Source organism: Canis lupus, chromosome 6 (assembly GCF_003254725.2).
Source record: "Canis lupus dingo isolate Sandy chromosome 6, ASM325472v2, whole genome shotgun sequence".
Taxonomy (NCBI): domain Eukaryota; kingdom Metazoa; phylum Chordata; class Mammalia; order Carnivora; family Canidae; genus Canis; species Canis lupus.
The window spans coordinates 10,115,727-10,139,607 of NC_064248.1; the positions used below are offsets into that span (position 1 = coordinate 10,115,727).

At 48.9% G+C, this 23,881-nt stretch overlaps 1 protein-coding gene and 1 long non-coding RNA gene across 2 annotated transcripts in view; one reads left to right on the top strand and one right to left on the bottom strand.

Annotated features, from left to right (window-relative positions):
- LOC112646293 (uncharacterized) overlaps positions 1 to 19,548 on the top strand; it is a 63,482-nt gene extending 43,934 nt beyond the window's left edge. The window contains exons 4-5 of the long non-coding RNA XR_003127544.3: positions 3,073 to 3,190; positions 16,650 to 19,548. This is a non-coding gene — a long non-coding RNA (uncharacterized LOC112646293). The remainder of the gene's footprint in view (positions 1 to 3,072; positions 3,191 to 16,649) is intronic.
- LOC112646291 (myosin-16) overlaps positions 1 to 23,881 on the bottom strand; it is a 64,070-nt gene that overhangs the window by 30,678 nt on the left and 9,511 nt on the right. The window contains exons 8-23 of the mRNA XM_025426192.3: positions 23,636 to 23,734; positions 23,347 to 23,450; positions 22,439 to 22,577; positions 21,817 to 22,085; positions 19,479 to 19,649; positions 17,871 to 18,050; positions 16,143 to 16,269; positions 15,089 to 15,147; positions 14,145 to 14,232; positions 12,882 to 12,999; positions 11,616 to 11,736; positions 7,497 to 7,633; positions 6,087 to 6,168; positions 3,010 to 3,183; positions 1,884 to 2,111; positions 1,266 to 1,370 (exon numbers count right to left, since the gene is read on the bottom strand). Coding sequence (XP_025281977.2) covers positions 1,266 to 1,370; positions 1,884 to 2,111; positions 3,010 to 3,183; positions 6,087 to 6,168; positions 7,497 to 7,633; positions 11,616 to 11,736; positions 12,882 to 12,999; positions 14,145 to 14,232; positions 15,089 to 15,147; positions 16,143 to 16,269; positions 17,871 to 18,050; positions 19,479 to 19,649; positions 21,817 to 22,085; positions 22,439 to 22,577; positions 23,347 to 23,450; positions 23,636 to 23,734 — 2,201 coding nt within the window. The remainder of the gene's footprint in view (positions 1 to 1,265; positions 1,371 to 1,883; positions 2,112 to 3,009; positions 3,184 to 6,086; positions 6,169 to 7,496; positions 7,634 to 11,615; positions 11,737 to 12,881; positions 13,000 to 14,144; positions 14,233 to 15,088; positions 15,148 to 16,142; positions 16,270 to 17,870; positions 18,051 to 19,478; positions 19,650 to 21,816; positions 22,086 to 22,438; positions 22,578 to 23,346; positions 23,451 to 23,635; positions 23,735 to 23,881) is intronic.

The following is a 23,881-nucleotide window of genomic DNA, read 5'->3' on the forward strand; positions in this document are numbered from 1 at the left end:
TTTGTAATCCCAAATCAATACTTGTGGTGCTTTCATGGTCATTTGCAGACATGCGCAGGCAGCAAAAAATTGGAGTCTCCTGGAGTGCGCATTCCCAGCTGCAGTTGAATAAGGTGATGCTCTGCCTTCTGGTTTCCTCAGACTGCAAACAAGTATCTTTTTCACAGTCTTTTCAGTGCTATGGTTTTTGTTTTGGTGATTTTGCTTATAACATGGCCCCATGCACAGTGCTGCTGTGCTGTCTAGTATTCCCAAGCACAAGAAGGCTGTGCTGTGCCCTCACAGAGGAAATTTGTATGCCAGATAAGCTTTGTTCTGGTGCGAAATATAGGGCTGTTGACTGTGAGCTCAATGTTCAGGAATCTACAATATGGACCAAATAGTGTCTTTCAACAGAAACGTTCATAAAACAAGGTAACATATTGATTGTAATCCTATGTATTCTGTATTGATTGGCTGACAAAAATGTAACCAGAGGCTTGCAGGAACCTAACCCCTTAAAACTGAGGTTCAGTATTTGCTACCTCAGTGTTTGTGGTGACTTTTTAGAACATGACTACCTAGAGTAAGGAGAATTGACCATATTTGTTATAGAAGGGAGGCTCTGAGTTTGAAGTGGTTGAGAGTTCCAGTCTAAGGAGAAATATTTCCAGAGGTGGGAGAGTAAGGTATTCAGAGAACCTGTTGTGTGTTCACGGTATCAGCAAGCATGGCAATGGGGTCCATGGTTTGGTTCTGGGCTTCAGCTTGCTCTGTGTACCTGCATCTCCAGAGCTGGGAAGTGGTCTGTGCCACAGTCAGCACTGGTGGCTGGTCAGAGCTGGCTCTGCATTCAGGAGCCTGAGCCCGTAACACTTGAATAAGTCTCCCCATGGCAAAAGCTCATGCCCTTTGTTGCCAAGATGGATCAGGGTTTGCTGGTACATTAGCATTCACAGGGCACTTCCACGCACCACACTTCATCCTGATGTGTCTGGGGACATACCTTGCATCTGGAACCATCCTGCTCATGCCTGCTGCCCTCTTTCACTCAAACTGTCCTAGTTTGGGTGATAAATTATAGTCACCCCACTCACAACGAACCGGGTAGGAGAGCAACAAGACATGACAGTGCCCACTTCACTGATGAGGAAACCGAGATTTTGGGAGACTTGGTGACTTCCCCAACAGGCCCCAGCAGAGGGGCAGCAAAGCCAAGATTTGAGTCCAGGTCTCCAGTCTCCAAGCTTCACCTGCTCTGCCAAGGGGAAGCCAGTGCTGCCTACCTGATGCAGCTCCTCCAGGGCCCTCTTCTCCTTCTGGAGCTTGGCGATGGAGTCCTCACGGAGCGAGAGGTCCCCAGTCAGGGTGCGGACCCTATGATCCAGGGCCTGGAAATGGGGGCAGGAGAGAGACAGGCCCTTAAGGCTGGAAACGCCCTCAGGGGAGGCACTGGCTCGGAGAGAGGGGCTCTTCAGCTTGGCTGTAGTCCAAAGCCACTTGGGAGCCTGAGAAATGCTAACGCCCAGGGCATACCCCAACCAACCAAGTAGGAATCTTAGGGTAGTGAGAGCCACCAGTTTAGGCTTTGTTATTCAAAGTCCGGTCCTCAGATGTCAGCAGTGCCTTAGGGAGTAGGCTCTGGGGCCCCACCAGACTTGCCGATCCAACAATCCAACGATCCAACGTGGTAGCGCTAGCCACGTGTGGCTTTTGAGCACTCAAAATGCAGCTAGGTCAGCAGAGGAACCACATTTTAAATTGCATTGAGTTAAGTTAAAATAGCCCCATGTGGCAGGTGGCTAGGGCCCTGGGCAGTGCTGCTGTGGGAGCTCCAGGTATGACCCCTCCACAGGGTTCCCTGTTCTTATAAGGAGCGGGGTCAGGCTCCAGGGCCCCCTCACCTGCTTCTCCTTCTCCGTCTTGGCCAGCGTGGTCTCCAGGCCCTCCAGATCCCGCTTCAGGTCGCTCATCTCCCCCTCCAGCTTGCGCTTGGTGGCGCTCAGGGAGGCTGCTGTACCTTCCTCTTCCTCCAGCCGCTCCCGCATGTCTGAGATCTGGCTCTCCAGGTCCATTTTGGTCTTCATCATCTGGGTCAGGCGCTCCTCGGCGTCTATCACGTTCTCTTGCTCCTGGAGGAAGAAAGAACACCACCAGTCAAAGGAGTCCCAAAGGGGTCTGAGCACTATCTCCAAGCTCCATGCGATGTGTGTGACAAAACACAGTCTAGCAGGGCCATCCCCAGACCGACAGCTGCATCACCTGTGAACCGGTTGGGATGCAAAAAATCTCAGGCTTCCCCTGAGGCCTGTTGCATTTAAATCTGCACTTTAACGGAATCCCAGTTAAGGTTTTAGCAGAGGTGGTCCAGGAGAAGTCGAGGACAGCACTGGTACTTCAGGCTGTGCCATCCCATCTGCTGAGCCTGGATGTGCCTATGCCTCCATCTGTCAGTGGGGCCTGGGCTATCTGCCCAAATGACTCCCAGTGCTGATTTTAGTACTTCTGTGTTAACAAACCACTTCCCATCCACGAGTCCTCCTTACAACAACCCCGCAAAGCCAGCCAGGCACGTGTTACTGTAAGCTACAGTTAAGGAATGTGGGAGCTGATAGGCAGGGGAAGCAGAATTGTCAAAAGTCAAACGGACAGGAAGTGGCAGAAGAGGGACAACCTGGGTGTCCATCAGGGTCTCCCCAAGATGGGGTCAGGGGCGTGAGACAACAGTTGGCCAGAGAGTCCAACCAGACTATGTGATTTATGCTTCTTGGCATAACATTATTGACATTCAGTTTTTCTGTCTGCAAGCTAAGGGAAATAATCGTGTGAGGCATAAAGGGGTGGAGGCCAGGAAGGTGCTTCTATCAATGGGTGGTCCTTCTACTGCTGTGACCTTGCTCCTACACAGCTTCTTCGAAGGCTGTCCCTCCCTCCCTAGGTCTGACTCTCGGTGACCCTGGAATCCTGGTAGTTGCCAGGGCCCCCAGCTCCCACACCTCATCTCGCCCCCCCACCCCAGCCCCCACATACGGCCTGGAGCTGGATGGTGAGGTCATTCTTCTCCTGGCTGAGCGTGGCCATCTTCTCCTCCAGCTCCTTTACCCTGCTGAGCAGCTCCTGTGTCTTGGACATGGCGTTCCTCAGCTCCTCCTCCTTGGCCTTCATCTCCTCCTCTTGACGAGCCACGTTCAGGAGCGGCTTGACCTGAGTGGTGAGCAACACCATACCATTTTAGGGGGTGTGGGGGGCACAGTGGTGGGCTGTGGGGCTCAGCCTCCAGTGGGACTTCACACCCCTGGTGGGGTGGAAAGCTCATGCTGCAGCAGTGATGTTGGAGCCTCTCCATAGCTGCCCTAAAGCAGCCCTAGCCTCCACAGAGAAGGCCCATCCTTGCTTAGAACCAATCCTCAGGATGCTCTTGGATCCTAAGAGACACCAAATTGGGTGTTTGTTGGTGTCTAGCTGTGCCCAGCACTTATAAATGCTCTGTAAATTGTGTGTGCTTGGGAACCCTGGTTTTCCTCACCTTTCTCCCTTACTTGTTCCTCTCTCTCTCTCTCTCTCTCTCTTTCTGTCTCTCTGTCTTGTGTATATTCTCAGTCTTTCTCTCTCACTTCTTTCATCTGGTCCCCAGCCTGAAGTCCCAGCCCTCTACATGGTCTTCCCACACAAAGCCTTGCCCACCCCACTCCAGCTCGGCTGCAGTTCTGCCTCGTGGCCTCCGCCCCTCTGGCTCTGATCTCTGTATGGTTGGGCCTGCTTTGTGTGTTGGCCTGCAGTAGCTACTCACTACTCTTCTGTACCCGCTGCACCCATCCTAACCTCTACATGCATTTGGCCCTTCTTACCCTGCAAGGGACCCTGGGTCCATCAGCTCCATCCACCTCTACTTCTCTGCCCTGCTAGACCTCTAGCTCCTCAAAAACCTCCCTCTTGCTTTCCTGTGTCCCTGCAGCTTTGAGCAGAACAGGTGGGACAGGCCCTCAGGGTATTTCCTGATCAATGGATGTGTTTCTCCGGAGGGCCAACGCCCTGTGGAGATGGATTTGGGAGAAGGCATCACCTATCTTCCAAGATGACAGGGAAGCCTCATTGCCAGCCTGGGCTGTGGGGACGTGGGATACCACGGGAGCAGGTCCACATAAACACAATCATGTAACACTTTCTATTCAGTAAAAGTCTCTGCAACCTGGTTTGTTTTTCTTCCCCATCAATCCTATGGGGATTCTAATATTCAATAATATTAGAGCTTAGTTAAAAACTAACAGTAAAGGATTTTTAGTTTTACTGTTTTACTCAATGGAACAGGACCTTGCTCCGCCATGTTTAATTGGTGAAGTTATTTATTTATTTATTTATTTATTTATTTATTTAATTTGAAGTTTTAATTTTTAGTAAAGAACGGGGAAGTTTCCAGGCTTTGACCCCTCATCTGTGACCGTGGGTGGTGTCCTGCCTGGAAGAATCTTTTTTTTTCTTTTTTTTTTTTTTAAAGATTTTATTTATTTATTCATGAGAGACCCAGAGAGAGAGGCACAGGCAGAGGGAGAAGCAGGCTCGCTGTGGGGAGCCCAAAGGGGCCCCTGGGATCATGACCTGAGCCAAAGGCAGAGACACTCAACCACTGAGCCACCCAGGTGCCCCCTGCCTGGAAGAATCTTAAAGGCTGTTAGTCTGGAGCTTCACAGAGGGTGACACAAATACCAAAGGCACAAGTGGGATAGATTTAGCATTGCACAGAAATCCTTAGATATTCATTGTTACATAGTTACTTTAAAAATAACTTTTAGGGCAGCCCAGGTGGCTCAGTGGTGTAGAGCTGCTTTCGGCCCAGGGCACGATCCTGGAGACCGGGTATCGAGTCCCGTGTCCGGCTCCTTGCATGGAACCTGGTTCTCCCTCTGCCTGTGTCTCTGCCTCTCTCATTCTCTCTCTGTGTCTCTCATGAATAAATGGATAAAATCTTAAAAAATAAAATAACTTTTAAAAATAAGAAATTAAATACATTTTTTGAAATAATTTTTTAAAAAAACAGAAAAGCACTCATCACATCCACCATTTTGTGGATAATGCTTGCTTAGGATGAGATTAAAGCAGATGAGGATACAAAGTTTCCTTTTAAAATACAAATTTCAGAATAAAAAAGTGAGTTGACATAAGAAAAGGAGGTCAGTCATAGAACAAGTGGGGAAGTTACCAACGATAACTGAACTTTGAGAAATGCTCATCTGGACTCCTCTGCTATCTCAGGCCCAGGAGGGGGCTGGCCTTTGGAGATGCAGAGTTTGCTATCTCTCCTTTGAACCTGTGGCTAGCACTGTGTTAGATAGTGCTTTCCCATGGGGAGTAGAAAGAAACTTCTACATGAGCCGTAGGGGCCTCAAGGCCACAGAGATGACCTGGAGCCTGTCCCCCACTCCACAAGGCTCCCCTTGAAACAACACCATCCTCCTGTCTCCGGAATGCAGCAGCTCTGCATCCGGCCACCTCTGGTTCCCAGCATTGTGTTCCCCTGGAATGGGGGCCAAAGGTGTGCATACCATCACCTAGTATGATTTCACCTGCATCAGGAGGATGGCTCATGGCCTCCTGCATTGGTTAAGGGTAGGCTGGCTGCTTGGAGGTCCTGTAGCCCCACCACCTGGCTGACTCACTGCTCTCTCTGCTGTCTCAGAAGAATCTGGGAACAGGGAGGTCAGATCCCAGGATTTCCTGAGGTCACTCCACCTCTAAAGCTGGACTTCACTAAAGGAGTTGAAGATGCCTCGACATGTCCAGGGGGAGGTGCTGGTAACCAAGCCTACTCTGTGTGTGTGTGTGTGTGTGTGTGTGTGTGTGTGTGTGTGTGTCTGGGGGTAGGGAATGCTTTCCATCCTAACAGGATGCTATTTTCAGGGATGAGATGAGGTGGGAAGACACACTGATGTCTTCCTCAGGGAGGAATTAGCCTCTGTCTGGAAGGAGGCTGGATTCCTCCTCATCTCATTTTTGGACTGTCCCTGCAGCATCCTGTGGCCTCCTACTCCCGAGAGGCTCCCCCACCCAGGCTGAGCTCAGGTCCCCTGTCCTCCTGGGCAGCAGCAGGCTGGCCTGTTCCTGAGCCCTACCTTGTTGTAGAGCTTCCACCAGCCCCAGAAACGCAGCTCCAGGAATTTGCGTGTGTTCCGCTGGATGACTTTCAGGCCGATTCTGCAAAAAAGGAATCCGGGGTTGTGTGAATTAAAGTGCAGGTGTCAGGGCCTGGCCTCCCAGACAGCACAAGGCTGAGACAGACCACTCACTTCTTCTTACATTTCCCTTCTTCAATCACCCATTACACTCTGAATCCTATCCATCTGCAATCTTTGGAATCTACCTCCTTGTCCCTGGCAGCTTCACTGGGCTGTCATTTACTGAGGACCTCCTGTGTGCCAAGGCCCTGGGTTGGATTGGGCTGCTGTCCTACCCTCAGTCCCTAACTGGTGTCCCCACCTTCAGCCGGGGTCAAGGAGGGCCTGGTGGATATCAGAAACTCATTATTGTGGTTATTGGCTCATCACTGCTATTATTACTAGGACCACAAAGAGCCAGAGTCAGCTAGAGGCCAGCCAGGGTAGTCTGAGTCACAGTATCATCACACTGATCAATAAGGGGAAGTGCCTTATAGGCTGCAAGAGAAGGGTTTATATTAGGTGGCCCTTGTTAAGGGTTGGATCGTGTCCCCCTCCAAAAAGATATGCTCAAGTCCTAACCCCCAGTTCCCGTGAATGTGACCTGGTTTGGAAATAGAGTCTTTGCAGATGTCATCACTTAGGTTAAGAGGAAGTCATACTGGAAAAAGGTGGGCCCCCAACCCAAGATGCCTGGTGTCCACATAAGAAGGAAGCCTGTGTGGAGACACAGACACAGAGGCAGGGCCTTGCCAAGACAGAGGCAGAGATCAGAATGATGCAGCCACAAGCCAAGAAATGCCTAGGGCCACCAGAATTGTAAGAAGCAAAACAGGGGGATCCCTGGGTGGTGCAGTGGTTTAGCGCCTGCCTTTGGCCCAGGGCACGATCCTGGAGATCTGGGATCAAATCCCACATCGGGCTCCCGGTGCATGGAGCCTGCTTCTCCCTCTGCCTGTGTCTCTGCCTCTCTCTCTCTCTCTGTGTGACTATCATAAATAAATAAAAATTTTTAAAAAATTAAAAAAAAAAAAAAGAAGCAAAACAGGGTCCTCCTCTAGAGCTTCAGAGAGAGTGTGGCCTGCAACACCTTAATTTCAGATGGGCTGGCTTCTGGAACAGTGAGAAAATGTTTCCACTGTGTTAAGGCACCCAGCTGTGGTGCTTTGTTATGGCAGCTCCAGAAAACTAATACAGGCTCCAAACAGGGTTCTTTGGGCCAGTGAAGACATTGGCACCCTTCCCTCATCTCACTACCCAGTGTTGCTAATGGAGCTGACTGCAGTGTGTGTGGCATGGTCTCTGCTCATTCTGTGCGGGTGAATGTGGCCTCTGTGGTTCTGCCCCACTGGTGCTTGTGAGGGCTACCTTCGTTCCAGCATCTTCTTGAACTCAATCCTCATAAGGAAACCCCGGAGGCGACACTGCAACATTGTCATGATTTTGGCCAGACGTTCGTCCCGCATGTCCTCAAGCTTAGCCAGGATGCCCGCTCGGAAGAATACCTGGGGGAAGGACACACTCATCTGAAAATAGCCCAGCTGTCACCAAGTGGCAGCCACTTGGGAGTTTTAAGTCAAAGTACCAGAGGTTCCAAGAGGTCCTTAAAAGTTAAGAGAGCCCCTCTGGCGCTGGTGTCTGAGGCCCCTCAGGAATAGCTGGCCCTGGCCTGGAGACCTCCAATAGCAGGGCGACTGCTGGCCCCAGTGACTGTTTTCTCTCACCCTTGGATCCTCCTACAGGCCCCAGCCCTGGCCTTGCACTTACTAGCTGGGCACCCTGGATGTGTCTCCTCACATTTCAGGGCCTCAGTTCCTCATCTGTGAAATGAGGATGCTGATCCCTCCCTAAGGGTTGCAGTAAGGATTAGATAGAGATATTGGGAGGAAAAGTCTTGTATAAACTGTGAAGGTATAAGTAAAATGTGAGATCATCATAATCCTCACTGCTACAGTGACTGCCCAACAGTCAGGGTGGCAAAGGGCCTTCCCTCTTTACCGTCATGCAAAATAGCCTTTGGACAGTCATGATCCCCTATGGATCCCCTATGGATCTGGGAGTGGGAAGAGGGGATAATGAGGGCAGGGTGATGTTGACTTTGTAGAAAGGATATAGAGTTTGACCAATGTTGCACAATTTTGGGCACCAAGCTCTTGTGCATGAGTGGGACACATCCCCAGGAAAGTAGGGGCAGCTTTGCAATGTGTTAGAAAAAACAGGGATCCCTGGGTGGCGCAGTGGTTTGGCGCCTGCCTTTGGCCCAGGGCGCGATCCTGGAGACCCGGGATCGAATCCCACGTCGGGCTCCCTGCATGGAGCCTGCTTCTCCCTCTGCCTGTGTCTCTACCTCTCTCTCTCTCTCTCACTATCATAAATAAATAAAAATTAAAAAAAAAAAAAAAAAGAAAAAACAAGAAACACCCAACCTCTGGGAAATACAAACTAAGGTCACAAGATACCAATCATTCCTCCTTCCACCTGCAACTTTCAAGACTTCCAAAAAGGCAAGTGTTGGCTAGGTTGTGGATCAAGGAGACGGTGAGTTGGTACAACAGTTTGAGAAAACGATTTGGCATTCCTTCATCAAGTTAGATGTTTGCACATCCTGAAACAGGCAACTGTCCTCCTCAGCATTAACATATCTTTCTCTGCCCTGGCTGCACATCGTTCTGCTTGGAGGGCTTTGGAAAGATGCTGATAGCTGGACACAGGTGATTTTGAAGAATTTCTGGAGCGAGGCTCTGGTATTTTTACCCCTCCCCAAATAATTCTAATGTATAGCTAAGGCTGAGAATTTTGCTCTACATTGTGCATTGTCCTACATAGGACCATGCACAAAGATATTCAAAGTAGCATTCTTGATAACTGCAGGGGGAAAAATAAATTTCCAAGGGCAGGAGAAAGAGTAATTGCGGAATGGCTGTCTGAGGCAGCATGAAAGGACTGTGACAATGAATGAATGTCATGTACCAACCAACGAGAATGCATCTTGGAAATATGATGAAGTGTTAGAAGCATGTTACAGAAGAATAAACCAAGTATGATATTTCCATGAAGCTCAAAACCAGGCAAAATCTGGGGCCATACACATATGTGATAAAACTATTTTTTAAAACGCAGGGGGATTAGGACGCCTGGGTGGTTCAGTTGTGTCTGCCTTCGGCCCAGGGCGTGATCCTGGGGTCCTGGAATTGAGTCCCACATTGGTCTACCCACAGGGAGCCTGCTTCTCCCTCTGCCTATATCTCTGCCTCTCTCTGTCTCTTATGAATAAATAAAAAAAATCTTTTTAAAAATAAAAAATAAAAGGCAGAGGAATGGTTAACATTCAGGACAAAGGTTATTCCTGGGGGTGGGGAGGAAGGAGAGGAAAGAGATGCAAAGATTAAGTTCTGGATTTTTTTTTTAAAAGATTTTATTTATTTATTCATTAGAGACACAGAGAGAGAGGCAGGCAGAGACATAGGCAGAGGAGGAGCAGGCTCCATGCAGGGAGCCTGATGTGGACTCTATCCTGGATCTCCAGGATCATGCCCTGGGCTGAAGGCAGACGCTCAACTGCTGAGCCACCCAGGCGTCCCAAGTTCTGGATTTTTAAGTGGGCTCACAAGTGGTTGTTTTATTATTAATATGTTTCATAATGTAACACATCTTCATAGGCTTCAAGTAGGACATGATAGAAACTTCCAGAAGGACAGAAGGAGACAGGAGACCTATTCCTAGCCTCAGCCTGCCTTGGATGTGCTGTGTAACCTTAGCCAAGTCACTCTCTTTGGGGAGGTCTTGATCTCCCCTCCTGTTCAATGGGAGTACAGGACCCTGAGTCCTCCCAGCCCCAAGAATCTGCAATTCCCCACACTGGGGCAGGGAGCAGAGCCCCCAACTAAATCTTTTATGTGGATGCTATGGAAACAGGAAAGGAATGGAAAAGAATGCTCCTTCTCCATGCCTTCCTCCCCCACAAAAACCCAAAGAGCTAGCCATTGTGGGGTTGAGACTTTGGGCTTGATTTCATAAAATGCTTCTTGATATTTCAGAATTGCTTGTCATTGAGGTGTGTCCTTTTTAGGAGCAGTGAGGTGAACGTGTGGCTGGGGGTAGGGCCCACGTGAGCCAACGATGGGGATAGGGACACAGTTTACAGGCAGAATCATCCTGTTCTCTGTCCTGCCTCTGCCACCAGAGCCTAGATGATCCTTGGGGAGGAAATCTGTCCCCAGAATCCCCAGGCCTTTATCTGGACCCGAGGTTCCCAATGCAACCCTTGAACAACAGCAAAATACAGTCCGTTTGCCCTGCCAGTAGCTGTGTCAAATGCTGGCAACAGCAGCCCCATCTCCCCTTCCTGTGAGCAGCGTCATAGGGCCTGAGGCCTGCTCCATCCTGCCTAGTTCTGTGGAATTGGGCACATCAGCTCCATGCCCCTGTCCAGGCTTCCTCAAGTTTCTCATCCTTCAAAGTTGGGAACTAGGGGAAGCAGCTGGTATTCAGTGATTCTGTGACAAAACCTGAAGTGTTCCTATAAGTCAAATTAGTTATACACAGCATGTCTTAATTGTAAAGGACGCCAAAGCTAACAGTTCTGGCAGATTCTAGAGCAGAACAATTCTGCCAACACTTGCTACCACAAAGTGAGCTCCAGGGAGCTAGGTACTCTTTCTGTTCTGTTCACTGGTATATCCCTAGAGCCTTGAACCATGCTTGGCACAGGAGGTGCTCTGTGAGCATTTGCTAAGTGGCCAGATGTGTTGGCTGCACACACAGCCTGGAGCATCCATGCACTCCACCAGGCCTGTGGAGAAGCTGTGCTTGCCTATGCCACTCATGAGACCCAGAGGGGCAAGTGACCTGCTCTGGGCTGCACAGAGGCAGGCTTTGAGCCTGATGCTCCCGAATGCAAAGCTAGTACTCCTCCTGGATCATCCTGGTTGTCATGTTGGGTGCAGTGTGCTTGGGCAGCTGTAGATGGACACCTTGGCCCATTTGCCTGTCTGGCCCTTCCGATCCCAAGAGGACTCTGCGGGGCCAGGAAGTGGGGCAGACACAGGGCAGCCCAGGCCCTGTGAGTCAGGATCAGGCATTCTCTGTGAGTCAAGCCCGACTCACCTGCCAGCTCAGGGCTGGAGCTTTGGGTGTGGGTGGGCTGGGATGATGGTGCTTCACTCTCAGACCTCACCCCCCCCACCACACACACACACAGCTTCATGACCGGGCCTTGTACAGGCCTAGGAAATCATCTACCACTTATTAAATACCTGTCTGAGCTGGGTTCTCACCCACATTATTGCTAATCACCCTCCAAATTCCACAAGATCAGCTGTATCAGCTCTGCTTTTTTCAGAGGAGGAAACTGGGGCTCTCAGCAGCTGTGGGGCTTGCCCAAGGCAGGCAACTGGTCAGCTCTGGGCTGGAATTTATGCCCTGAAGCTCATTTTCTTGGGACAAGGCTGAGTGATCTAGGGAGGGAATATCATGGGAAGGCCCTACCTTGGTATGCCCGATTTTGTATTCATTCACATCCAGGTCAATGGACCCAAGCAGCAGCTCTGAGGCCTTCTTGTTGTCTACGAATCCCTGAGGAATCACGTTGGGGTTCAGCACTTGGTACCTGGTGGGAGAGAGACAATGACGGTCATCATCATGCCAAGCTGGCAGCTCAGGAAGTGCATCCATGCTTTTGATCTTTACATGGCCTTGGAATCATGGCTTAGACCTATTTTAAAGATGCCCACAGCAGGCAGTGGGGTGGGACTGGCAGGAGACCTTGAGAAGTGAACATTGGTGTAGGTCAGGAGTTCAGGGGGCAGGTGCTCCTGGAAATAAGACACCAAAATCTTTCCTTCCTGATCTTTTCTTTCAGGCATAGGAGAAGTGTCTCTTTTCCTGACATGCCAGCAACCCTCTTTGTGATTTAGAGTCCTTCTCTGCTTAGAGCCTTCAGAGGGCTTGGATAAGATGACCTCCAGTGACCTGTCCTGGTCCATCAATCTGTGGCCATACGTTCTAGCAGGAAGGAGGAAAATAATCACTGAGGTGGAGGTCTTAGCTGGGGTTCCCCTAGAAGCAGACTTGAGACAAAGTTCCGAGTGCAAACAGTTTATTCTGGGGCGTTGGCAGAGTTGGGAAGGGGGTCAGGGAAGTTAATAAGAGCCATGTTATAAGGCCAGTTATCACAATGGGCAGCTGGGGCTTGATGCTGCTAGGGGACACTGGGAATAGCTCCCACTGGTCTGCAAGAGCCAATTGTGTGCATCTCTTCCAACCCCACATTCAGTGATGTCACATCGCTGGCTCGAAATCAGTCGTGGGAGTGTTTATATGGAAATCCAAAGACACTACACATCAGGGCTTTTTTATTTTTATTATCTTTTTTAAGTTTAACCTGGAGAGCCTATTGTTAGACATTTATCTGGAAGCCAGAACATGCCTCATAGTCAGCCCACCAGAAGAGTGAGGGAGTTGAAGTATTTATATGCCAATTGTCCTTAGTCATTGGTGGAGGGCTGCTCCCGGGGAGGCATTACTTCCTGAGACATTCAGCCTGCCAAGTAGCAAAGCAAGCTCCAGAGCCAGAGAAAGCCCTCAGGCAAAGAAATGCAGGTTCTGGCAGTTGAAAGTCAGGCCAGTGCATACTAAAGTAATGAGAGTGAGGTGGTATCTGCTGTGAGGTGTACTGTCTGCTACAACAGGACTCTATCAGTCAGTCCTGGAAACTGAGAATTATACTCACGGTATCAGAGAGACACCACTCACCTCTGTTTGAACTCTGGGTACTGCATCCTGTTTGGGAAGCCCTTCCTGCAAATACGGATGCCTTCCAGGACTCCGTTACAAGCTAGCTGGTGCATGATCAGGTGGGCGTCCACCACACCTGCCAAGAGGGAGGGCACAGGATGCTGTCAGTGCTCCCGGGTGGGACAAGCTACTCCTTGCCACTGCAGAAAGCTAACTGAGCATCTATATTGTTGACCCCAGTTTCCTCCCATCACTGCTCAGGGGGCCCCACAATTCAGCCAAGACCCAAAGGGTCTCCCGAATGTGACTTCCAGCTGGTGAACATGATTTTTGCTTTACAAAGCAGCTAGAACATGACTTTTGGATGATCCATTTTTTAAAAAGATTTTATTTATTAGAGAGAGAGTGCATGTGCTGAGTAAGGAGAGGAGCAAAGGGGGAGAAAGAGGGACTCTGTGCTGAGTATGGAGCCCGATGCAGTGCTCAATCCCAGGACCCTGAGATCATGACCTGGGCTGAAACCAGAGTCTGATTTTCCGTTGACTGAACCACTCAGGTGTCCCTAGATGATCCATTTTTTGGGGGGGATCCTTTGGTGCACCACTTTGCCCCAATCATCCCTGGTGATTAAAAGTGGACTTAAGGGCACCTGGGTGGTTCAGTGGTTGAGCATCTGCCTTTGGCTTAGGTTGTGATCACAGGGTCCTGGGATCGAGGTCTGAATTGGGCTCCCCGCAGGGAGTCTGCTTCTCCCTCTGCCTGTGTCTCTGCCTCTCTTTCTGTGTCTCTCATGAATAAATAAAATCTTAAAAAAAAATTTTTTTTAAAGTGGACTTAATTCATACCTGGCTTACAGCTTGCGCTCAACAAATGTTAGCTATTTTTATTAACTGTTATTGTTTCAGTGGGTCAAAATTGTCCAATTGAAAAATTGGTGGAAAGACAGGGAGGCAAAAAAGAGAAACAGTACTCCATATTTCAAAAATAATTAAACTTTTCTTTTTTTTTTTTTATTTATGATAGTCACAGAGAGAGAGAGAGAGAGGCAGAGACACAGGCAGAGGGAGAAGCAGGCTCCAGGCACTGGGAGCCCCATGTGGGATTCGATCCCGGGTCTCCAGGATCGTGCCCTGGGCCAAAGGCAGGCGCCAAACAACTGCGCCACCCAGGGATCCCTCAAAAATAATTAAACTGCTATATGTGTTCACTATACTAGTAAAAGGGGGGTACTTAATTTGAGCAAACACTAACTTCACAGGGAAACTCATTCCCACAATGTACCTGATTGCTTGAATTCGTTGGGGACAATACAGCGGACGAAATGGGGAGCAGTGCTGTGGAGGGTGGCCATCAGCTTATTCAGCTGCTCCTGGTGATAGAGGAAAAAGAAACAGAAAGACTGAGCAGGGTTCAGTGTTGGTGTTGCAGGACCCCCATGCTCAGCAGAGGTATTTGTTTAGAGTTCAATTAATTAAATTAAAACTTAAAATTAAAATGGAGTTCTGACACACCAGCCTCTTTTCCAGTACTCACCCACCACATGTGGCTAGTGGCTGTCACAATGGATATCATCTTGGTCGGTGCCTGTCCTCTCAGAGGGACTGGCCCAAGGTGACATGACTTTCAGTAAGGAGGGCCCTTCTTGAATCAATGATGGCTCATCATAGTCTTAGTACTAGAAGGAAACTCTGGTGCCTGTGAGGACAAATCCCTGCCCGTTGGATGGTCCCTCCTCCTCTGCTTGGATACCTCCAATGACATAGCCTGTCCTGCCTTAGGGCAGCCAGATCCTTCAGAAATAAATCTATCTTTGGGCAACATCTTGCTAGTGGCTGCCCTTCTGCACTTTGGAACGTATCCCCGGTAGTGCCCCAAATCTGTGGAAGTTGTGATCAGCCCAGAATTTCTGCCAGCCAACTCTTGGACTCAAGATCTTAGGTACTGATATGTCCATTGATACCACTCTCTGGATTTCAGTTTAAAATGACATGGTTAAGTGGAACCATCCCTAAGGGTCTTTCCTGGTCTGAGGTCCTGTGGTTCTGTGACCCCTTCAGAAGGAAACAGACTCCTTGGATGAAAGAGGTAATCGTAGACATAGAAATGAAATCATCCTGTCCTGCATTGTGAGGTGGCAGGCAGACCACCACCCCATTAGAAGGGAGGGTTTGAGGAGGGGAGGATTCACTGGATGCAAAGTGGCCTGTGGGGCAGCCCCTGCTCACCCTGTAGAAGTTGGAGACTGTCATGAAGGAAGACCCTCTCTTCTGCTTCTTGCTTCCAGCTGAGGAAGAAAGACAAGCATGTTTCATGTTAGAACACAGCACTGGGACAGGCAGCCTCTGCTAAGTGTTCTGTGTCAAGGAAATGCATTCTCTGGTTTAAAAAGGCTTTTCTTGGGGGGGCCCCTGGATGGCTCAGCTGGTTAAGCATCTGACTCTTGGTTTCAGCTCAGGTCATGATCTCAGGGTCCTGAGATCCATCCCTGAGTTGGGCTCCACACTCAGCAGGGAGTCTGGTTGAGATTCTCTCTCTCCCTCTGCCCCTGCCCCTCTCAATTTTTTTTTCTCTCTCTCTCTTAAAAAAAAAAAAAAAAAAAAAAAAAAAAAAAAAAAGGCTTTTCTTGGGACTAGGTAAGGTGGGGCCCTCACAACAGGAAAGGGAGATCTACCAGTGAATGGGTAAATGGGATGACTGTGGTTATTGTCAATAAGAGCATTAGATCTCTGTAGAATATGTAACCCTTTGTGATTTAGGGCTACACAAGGGGACAAACTGTTCCCATTGCCTGAGAAGGAAGAACCCACAGACCATCTGGAGGAATTGCATGTTGATGATGAAAAGATTTCTGAATTCAAGGAAATTTGCAGTTCTTGCCCCTCCAAGTGGCAGCCACATTGGGCAACTTCCACCCGGGGTGTTTCCATGTGGGTCACATGACCTCCATGGTATAGGAAGCAGGGCTGGGTTTGGCCTTTGCCTCAGACAGAGGAGAACAGGGAGCAGAAAATAAGCACACAGCATCTGGGCCTCAACTCTTCCAAAGCAGTATCGCTCCACCTGCAGGTGATACGGGCCCAGCGATCAATGCAGTTGATGGAATCTCAGGATGCATCTGCATCTCTCCATGGCACCATTGTCCACGGCCTACCTCAAGCAACTTGTCATTCATTCATCCATTTAGCAAGAGTTTAATGAGAGAGTTTTGTTTCCTTATTTCCGTTTTGGTCACTAATGGGCATTGGTATGGGGAGACCAGACACAAGGGGTCAGCTGTACCTGGAGCCTCCTCTTCTTTGAAGAGAAGGGCCAGGAGTCCCAGGGATGATTTCTGGAACAAACCCACCACTGTTTCATTCAGGGGGTCTTTGTTCTTCTCCAGCCATCCCGTGATGTTGTAAGCCACCTGGAGGAGGGGCAAGTGCCAGTGGTTACCTTCAGGTCCAGCCTCAATCTTCCAAGGTCCCACAGCCAGAACCTCTACCTACATTTTGGCCTGCTCTGGGCTTCCAGGGTCAACCTGAAACCCCATTTCCTGGGCTTTGGTTATTACTGATGACTTTTCTGGAGTCCTGGGGGCATCCCTGAACCACAGGATGAAGTGGAAGCCTCATTATCTGCTTTCTTGGGCATTTTCAATTTGCCTGTTTAAGCCCCTTGTCTCTGAGCTTTTCCAACAAACCAGGACTCCCCAGGTACTTGCTGTCAGGCTGTGACCTTCTCCTGCATGTCTTGCTTTGTTGGCTACTCTGAGCCTGCCTGACCTCTGGCTCTTTTTCTACCCAGGTGTGGATTGACCTTCATCCAGCCTCAGCCCTTGATGTGAATGACTGGCCTTGACCAGGGAAATCCTGAGCTACATGAAGAGCTCCCTACAAGGGTGTCTGGTCTCTCCTTGCTCAAGGGCACATATCCCCTGGCCATTGCCTGGTGGAAGAGGGGCTCCATGTGCTCAGGTAATTGGAAATACATTCATTTCTGCTTCCCATTTTGCCACGTGGCCCTAGCTGGAGGGGCAAAGAGGAAGCACTTTTCAGATTCTTCCAATGAGCATAGGGAACTGAGGGAAGCAGATAAGAAGCTAAAACTTTTGGGCTTTCCTTCTCTTATGTAGTATAGACATTCATCACCTCCAGGCCTTCTTAGAAGGGCATAGGCCCCATTAGACTTTGAATATTCCATTGCTACAGATCCAGAGCTCTTCGCATTTTATTGTGGGAGGTGAGGTAGTGCACCACAATCAGCTGTTTGCTTTAGGCACTGGCGTGATTCATTTTGCAAGTAATTGGTATTGTTATGGTTGATGAGATCATAAAATCTTGGCTCCAGTGCCCAATCCAACAGCAGCTTTCCTGACAGCTCTGTCCTAAGGCTGCTGTTTCTCTGCAGTTAAACCCACAGAGGCTCAACGAACTCTGGTGGTAACAGGAGCATTGGCATTTACGGCAATACTGCAATCCCAAGGAAACCAAACTCATTCTTGAAAGCTAGCTGAACAAACGTCTCCCCTATCAATTATTCAAATAGAACCTGAGTCCTGGCTGCACTTAATTCCTTCTTCCCCAAGGACTACGTTTGTCATGAATGAAAAAGCCAGTTTGGAGATGTCATTTTGTTGGTTTGGTGGCCGTGAGCAGTCAGAGAGATAAGTTAATCAATTGGGGGTAATTGCTGGGGTCGTGGAATTTCTTTTTGCTTTTTGCAAGTAAATTCTGTCCAAGATCTAGCTTTAGCCATCAAATCAAGGGCCATAGACAATAGTGTGGCCCTGGTGGGTCTGAGGGATGAACTGGTGCCTGCTCCCTGATTGTTTTGGAATTCCCAGAGGGAGAAGTGATGAAGAAATATGAATCAGAGGTCATTTCTCCAAGCTGATCACGCTGTTCTATCTTGGCTGTGCTAGTTGGAGGCAGAAAGTCTCAGGAAGAGCATGGCAGGAAAGACCTATAATAACCCAAGCTGATTGCAGCAGGAAGGTGGCCACAGGGGGCACTGAGGGGTACTCACAGTGCCTGCATAGTGGACGAGTTCGAAGTGGGCCTCGGGCCCCTTGCCCTTGCCCCCCTTGGGCTTGAGGAAGTTGTTGGACTTGCCCAAGTGGTTGTCATACAGGGCCGCCTTGAAGGTGGCGTCGGTAGCCTTGGGGAAGACGCACTGTTCCTCCAAGATGGAGAAGATGCCCATGGGCTAGAAGGGAAAAATGATAAATGGTATTAGAGGAGGTCACAGGACCCCAATGGGGCCACTCAGGTATTGGCATGGGAGTGGTGGGAGGGATGTCCCAGACACCCAGGTGGCAGCCAGAACTCTGGATAAGGACCCCTGGTAATGGTGCAGTAGCTCCATGGTCTGGTCTTCAAATGCTAAAGCCATTTAGACTTGAAAGAGGCTAGGATTCATTGAATCTAACAGAAGGGAAGTGGGGGTATGCAGGGGCTACATAGCTCCCCAAATGCTTATCCCTCCTGAATAGTGGTGCCAGGCAGGCTTAGCCCTCAGGAAAATGGTAAAGTCAATGCCACCTGTCCTTTCTGTGTTTAACTCTCTCTTATCTGCTTTTGCCCTCAATGACATTCCTGGCTATAGGGTTTCTAGGTCTCTTCTCACAGAACAAGCAAGCTCATAAATGCTTATAAATGCTGCTCCTCATCACTCCCCCAACCTATGGAGGGCTGGATTTCTAAGGAAAATTTCTGGAAGAGGGCAATGCTTAATCCCAAAGCTCAAACATGAGGACATTTCAGGTTCTCTGACAGCTGGACAGGAAGGCATTTGTAAGTGGTAGGGGACAGGTGGATTGTGCACACAGCCTGTTTTTTGGAGACTCTTTTCCTGGGAGGTTAAGGCTGGTCTCACATCAGAGACCTCTGGCTGCCTTGCTGATAGATTCTCTATGACAGCCTCGAGGCTGAGCCTCAGAGATGACATATGTTATTTCTTTCTTTTATTTTTTAAGTTTTTACTTTGAAATAATTTTAGGCTTGTAAAAGAGTGCAAAGCATTCCTACATGCTTTTCATCCAGCTTCTCAAAATGTTAACGCAATCTCAGTAATGATAATGAAAACCAGGAAATTAACATTGATATAATACTTTGAGCAGACTGTTCGGATTTTGTCATCTGCCCTTTTAATATCCTTTTTCTATCCCTTTTCTGCATTGGATCAAAACATATATTCTTGAACTAGATCATTTGCTAAAACGTTCCCTGTGTTGTAATTACAGGGGTGGCTAATAGACTGACTAGGTCAGAACCTGACTCTACCATTCACAGGTTGTATGACCTTGGACAGGTTACTTCCTTTCTCTATGTCTCAATGTTCCCATATGCAAAATGGTTATAATACATCACACACACACACACACACAGACACACACAGACACACACACACACACACACGAATGGTAGGTTGTGATGATCCAGTGAGTTGAGGCATCTAACAGCCCAACTAACAGTGGTCATTGCAAAACTACTGTACCCATTTTGCAGAGAGGAAGCTAGAGGTCAGACCTACCAAGGTCACTTCCCCATAGACCCCAGTGAAGTTCCTTTCTGAGGCATGCCCTAGTCAGGGCCCTCACCTCTCTCTAACCCTCACCATTGAACAGCAGGTTACCTTTTCCAGGAGGTCAATGCAGGCCTGTAGGTCAAGGCCAAAGTCGATGAAGACCCATTCAATGCCCTCCCTCTTGTACTCCTCTTGCTCAAGCACAAACATGTGGTGGTTGAAGAACTGTTGCAGCTTCTCATTGGTGAAGTTGATGCACAGCTGCTCGAAGCTGTTGAACTGGGGTGGGAGGGCAGAGAGCAGGGCATCAGCCAGGACGCAGACAGAGCCTCCCTGGGACCAGGACTGAGGGACGAGTCACAGGCAGAGCTCAAATCTGCTGAGGGCCAACCATTTCAGGTGCTACCCCAGATGCCTGAATGCTGACCACCAGGCAGGGTTTCATCAGCCCTGCAAGAAGCCCTTCTCGGTTACCCTCCTCTGCAAAGGCACAGAGCAGCATAGAACCTGCGGAGCAGGCTTGCGGAGGAGAGAGGCAGAAGAGAGTGAGGGCTGGGGTCTGGGGGGCCCAAACCTCAAATACCACCTCATGTGGTTAATTAAAATCATTGTGGAAAGAATCACTTTCTTTCTAGCATAGAAATCATTTGAGAGGCTTTATGCTTCTGACCCTGTGTGCCTTTAGACAGCTCTCTGTGTGCAGTTTTTTTAATGCTTATCTATAGGATGAAGGGGTTTGAGGGGTTTACAAGTTACCTTTAAAAAAATCAGAGAGTGCTTTCTCTTAATGAAATCTCACCCGAAATCCTCAGGAAAAATAGGTTAAAGCAGAGGGGGCCACTGCAATCACAGAGCACGCCCATGTGCCAGACTCTGTGCCAAGTCACACCTGCTCAAACCTTATATGGCAAGAATGATTGGTGTTCCATTAATAGGTGGAGAAAGAGAGGCACACGACTTGGAAGTGGCCAAGCAAAGATTCAAACCCTGTTTGTTTATTGCACACACTATGTTGTTGGCACAGATCATCCTCCTTTCTCCTAATCCCTCCACTGCTGGCCATCAGTGGCTTCCCAGAAAGCCAGGGAGCACAGTCTGGAAACTTGAAGCCTCCTTCCACCTATGAAATTAAATGATTCTATTGTAGATGGCAGTCAAATTAGCCTTTTAGAGTCTGAAAGAAATTGGGCTAAACTGGTGGGGTTGGTTTGGTTTGGTTTGGTTTTTTAAGTAGGTTCCATGCCCAGTGTGAAGCCCAACATGGGGTCTGAACTCACAACCCTGAGATCAAGACCTAAGCCGAAGTCAAGAGTCAGATGCTCAACTGACTGAACCACCCAGGTGCCCCTGGTCTAAGTTGATTTAAAAAGAATCCATCTGTGGCCAGTGGAAATCTTAAAATAGTAGGATAATGGAGTGAAATGAGCTTTATAGATCATCTCTTCCAGCCTGTTCATTTTAGAGTTGAAAAAACTGAGGCTCAGTAACTACTTTCCCAAGGCCACACAGCTAGCTGATGGCCAACCTGAGTCCAGAACCATATCTCCTAATCATGCTGCCTCCAATTACAAAGGTAAAATATTCCTGACCCACAACACTAGTCTGTTGAGACCTGAGTCTCTTTTGTGCAGGAAAGAAGTGGGAGGCCACAGTGTTGTGCTGGTATATCAGCTGACTCTCTGTCTTTCAAAAACAAAAGGAAGGAAGGAAGGAAGGAAGGAAGGAAGGAAGGAAGGAAGGAAGGAAGGAAGGAAGGAAGGAAGGAAGGAAGGAAAGAGAGAGAGGGAGGGAGGGAGGGAGAGGGAAGGAAGGAAGAAAGGAAAGGAAAGGAAAGGAAAGGAAAGGAAAGGAAAGGAAAGGAAAAAAGAAAAGAAAAAGAAATAGAAATAGAAAAGAAAAAAGAAAGAGCCTAATTTGAAGTGTTGGACAATTTCATGGTATAAGGGTATCAAAATGATGTCAACTAGATCAAAAAATTCCTGAAAACCGCCTGAGTGGCTCAGGTGTTGAGTGTCTGCCTTTGACTCAAGGCATGATCCCAGGGTGTGGGATCGAGTCCCACATCGGGCTCCTGCATGGAGCCTGCTTCTCCCTCTGCCTGTGTCTCTGCCTCTCTCTCTCTCTCTCTCTGTATCTGTCATAAATAAATAAAATATTTAAAAAAAAATTCCTGAAAACTTAACAATCAGCCCTTGTAAGGCAGTACAGGCCAGCTCTAGCCTGCCACCCATTCTATCCAGTATGTTCACACAATTCTTTATGGTTTGGCTCCATACAAATGAAGATGGAACTTTCTGGATGCCAAAAGTCAGAGACCCAAGAGCAAACACCTGAGATTGGCCCACTCCAGGTCCAAGATGAGAAATGAGAGAATCGTGGTGAAAAGTAGCTTTTAAAAGAAAAACGATCACCCCAAAGCAGAAAGAGAATGCCAGGACAGGCACACCTCAAAGATCTCAAAGCCAGCGATGTCCAACACGCCAATGAAGAACTGCCTCTGCATTTTGGTGTCCAAGGTCTTGTTGATCCTGACCACCAGCCACTTGAACATCTTGTCATAGATGGCCTTGCCCAGGGCCCCGATAGAGTTGTTGCATTGCTCCACGTTCTGGCCCTTTTGCACAAACTCATTGCCTACTTTGACCCGGGGCCTGGTGATGCCCTTCTGGAGCTCCCCGGAATTGAGGCCCATGAGATGGGAGACTTTGTCAGCCACTGAGTAGGACAGAAAAAACAGGTGAGTGAAAGAAATATGATGCCCTGCCCCAGAGAAACCCAACATCATCTCTTGGGGTTAGGAACGGAGGGTGGGATGGCAGAGACTATGTGTTGCCAATGAGAAAACAGATGTCCGAGATGGTTTCCACACTCATTCAAGGCCAAGTGGCAAAGCAGAATGCAGAAACCAAAATCATGGCTCTGACTCTCTCTGAGATTATTGATGTCTGGGTGTCCAAGGAACATTCTTGGCTTATGGCATGTCTCTGAAATGTGCATGAAGCCTCAGAGAGCCAGAAGCCCCTACCACTGGCTGCCTCTTCCATGAACAGCCCCAATCAAACACCTACCCTCCGTGGTGTCCACTTCAGCTTGCTCCTCTCTGGGTTTCTGCTTGAACTTCATGTTGCCAAAATGCATGATGCCTCCAGTCAGCTTATAAATACCAATCTTCTCCTCTGCGCTGAAGCCCAGCACATCAAAGGCGACCTGCAGGGCCACAGGGAAGAAAAGGCAAGAAACTCCTGGCTTCTCATTCCATGGAAGAGAGGCCATGGTGCTGCAGTCGTGGGGTTGGCACCAATGGGCCACGCTGATACGGTGTGGGGTCTGGAGGTCAGACGCTCCCTGGCCAGAGGTACATCTGTTTTCTTCCAAGGAGCCCAGGCCAGACACTCTGCTATGTTGTCATTGTATTTATTTACCCTCCCTAGTGTCTGTTTAGTCATCTGCAAAAGGGGGGAGATGGGTGGTCCTAAGGATAAACCAGAATGATGTGTAAATGTTCAGTCCAACACTTGACACCTGGTGAGTACTTGATACATAATAACAACTGGGGAGTCACATTATCATTACTATCATTATTATTGCTAAGTCTTCATGCTAGGTACCAGGACAGAAAAAGGCAAAGGTGCATCAGGAATGGATTCTATTGTCAGACCTTCACAGAAGTTCTCTGTGTCATAGAAGGAGAGGGAGGGTGCAGTGGGGACTGAGGTGACAGGAGCATCGCTTCTAGCTGAGCTGGACTAGATGGCCCCTTAGGTGCCATGGGATCCTAGTTCAGTTCTTGCTACGACAGACTTGAGATAAATGCCACCTGTGGCTCCAGAGATCTCCAGGGGGAGAATGAATGTGGGCTGCTGCCTGGCTGCTCTGAGTAACCCCCACCCTAGTTCTGGTGGCAGTGCATGCAGGGCCCCATGGTTTGTCTTGGCTCTTCCTTTTGTTTGCCAGCTGCACTGCCAGGTCCACTCACATCTGTGATCTGCAGCTCCTCCCCATCATCCATGTTCTCCACCACTGTGACGCCCTGGCTCACCCAGTGGTACTCCTTAGGGTTGGGGACCAGGAGCAAACTCTCTGCCAAAAGCAGGAAAGCAAGATGTAAGTAAAACTTTGAGAAAGTTCCCTGTAACCTATGCATTAACTCAGAGGGATTCCTGCAGAACCCAGGGTGGAGGGGGCACTGTCCTCAGGAACCTTTGTCACTGAAACAAGAGGAAAAGCAAGTTAAGGGGCAGGCAGGCAGACATAAAGATCTTTACCAATAAGTTCGGGCTTCTTGTTAGAGAGAATCTGGTAGAAAATGTGGTACCCTCTCTCAGCGGCTTGCTGTGAGATGACACGAGATTTCTCTAAGAGATCTGGAAGGGAATACACAAACACGCCCATAAATACAGTCCCATTCTGTCTGGAATGCAGGGTGCAAACGGGCTCCCCTCTCCATACAGTCCCATGCAGTAGCCAGTCTAGAGGGCCATTCCCTCTGCCCCAGACACAGATTCTAGGGG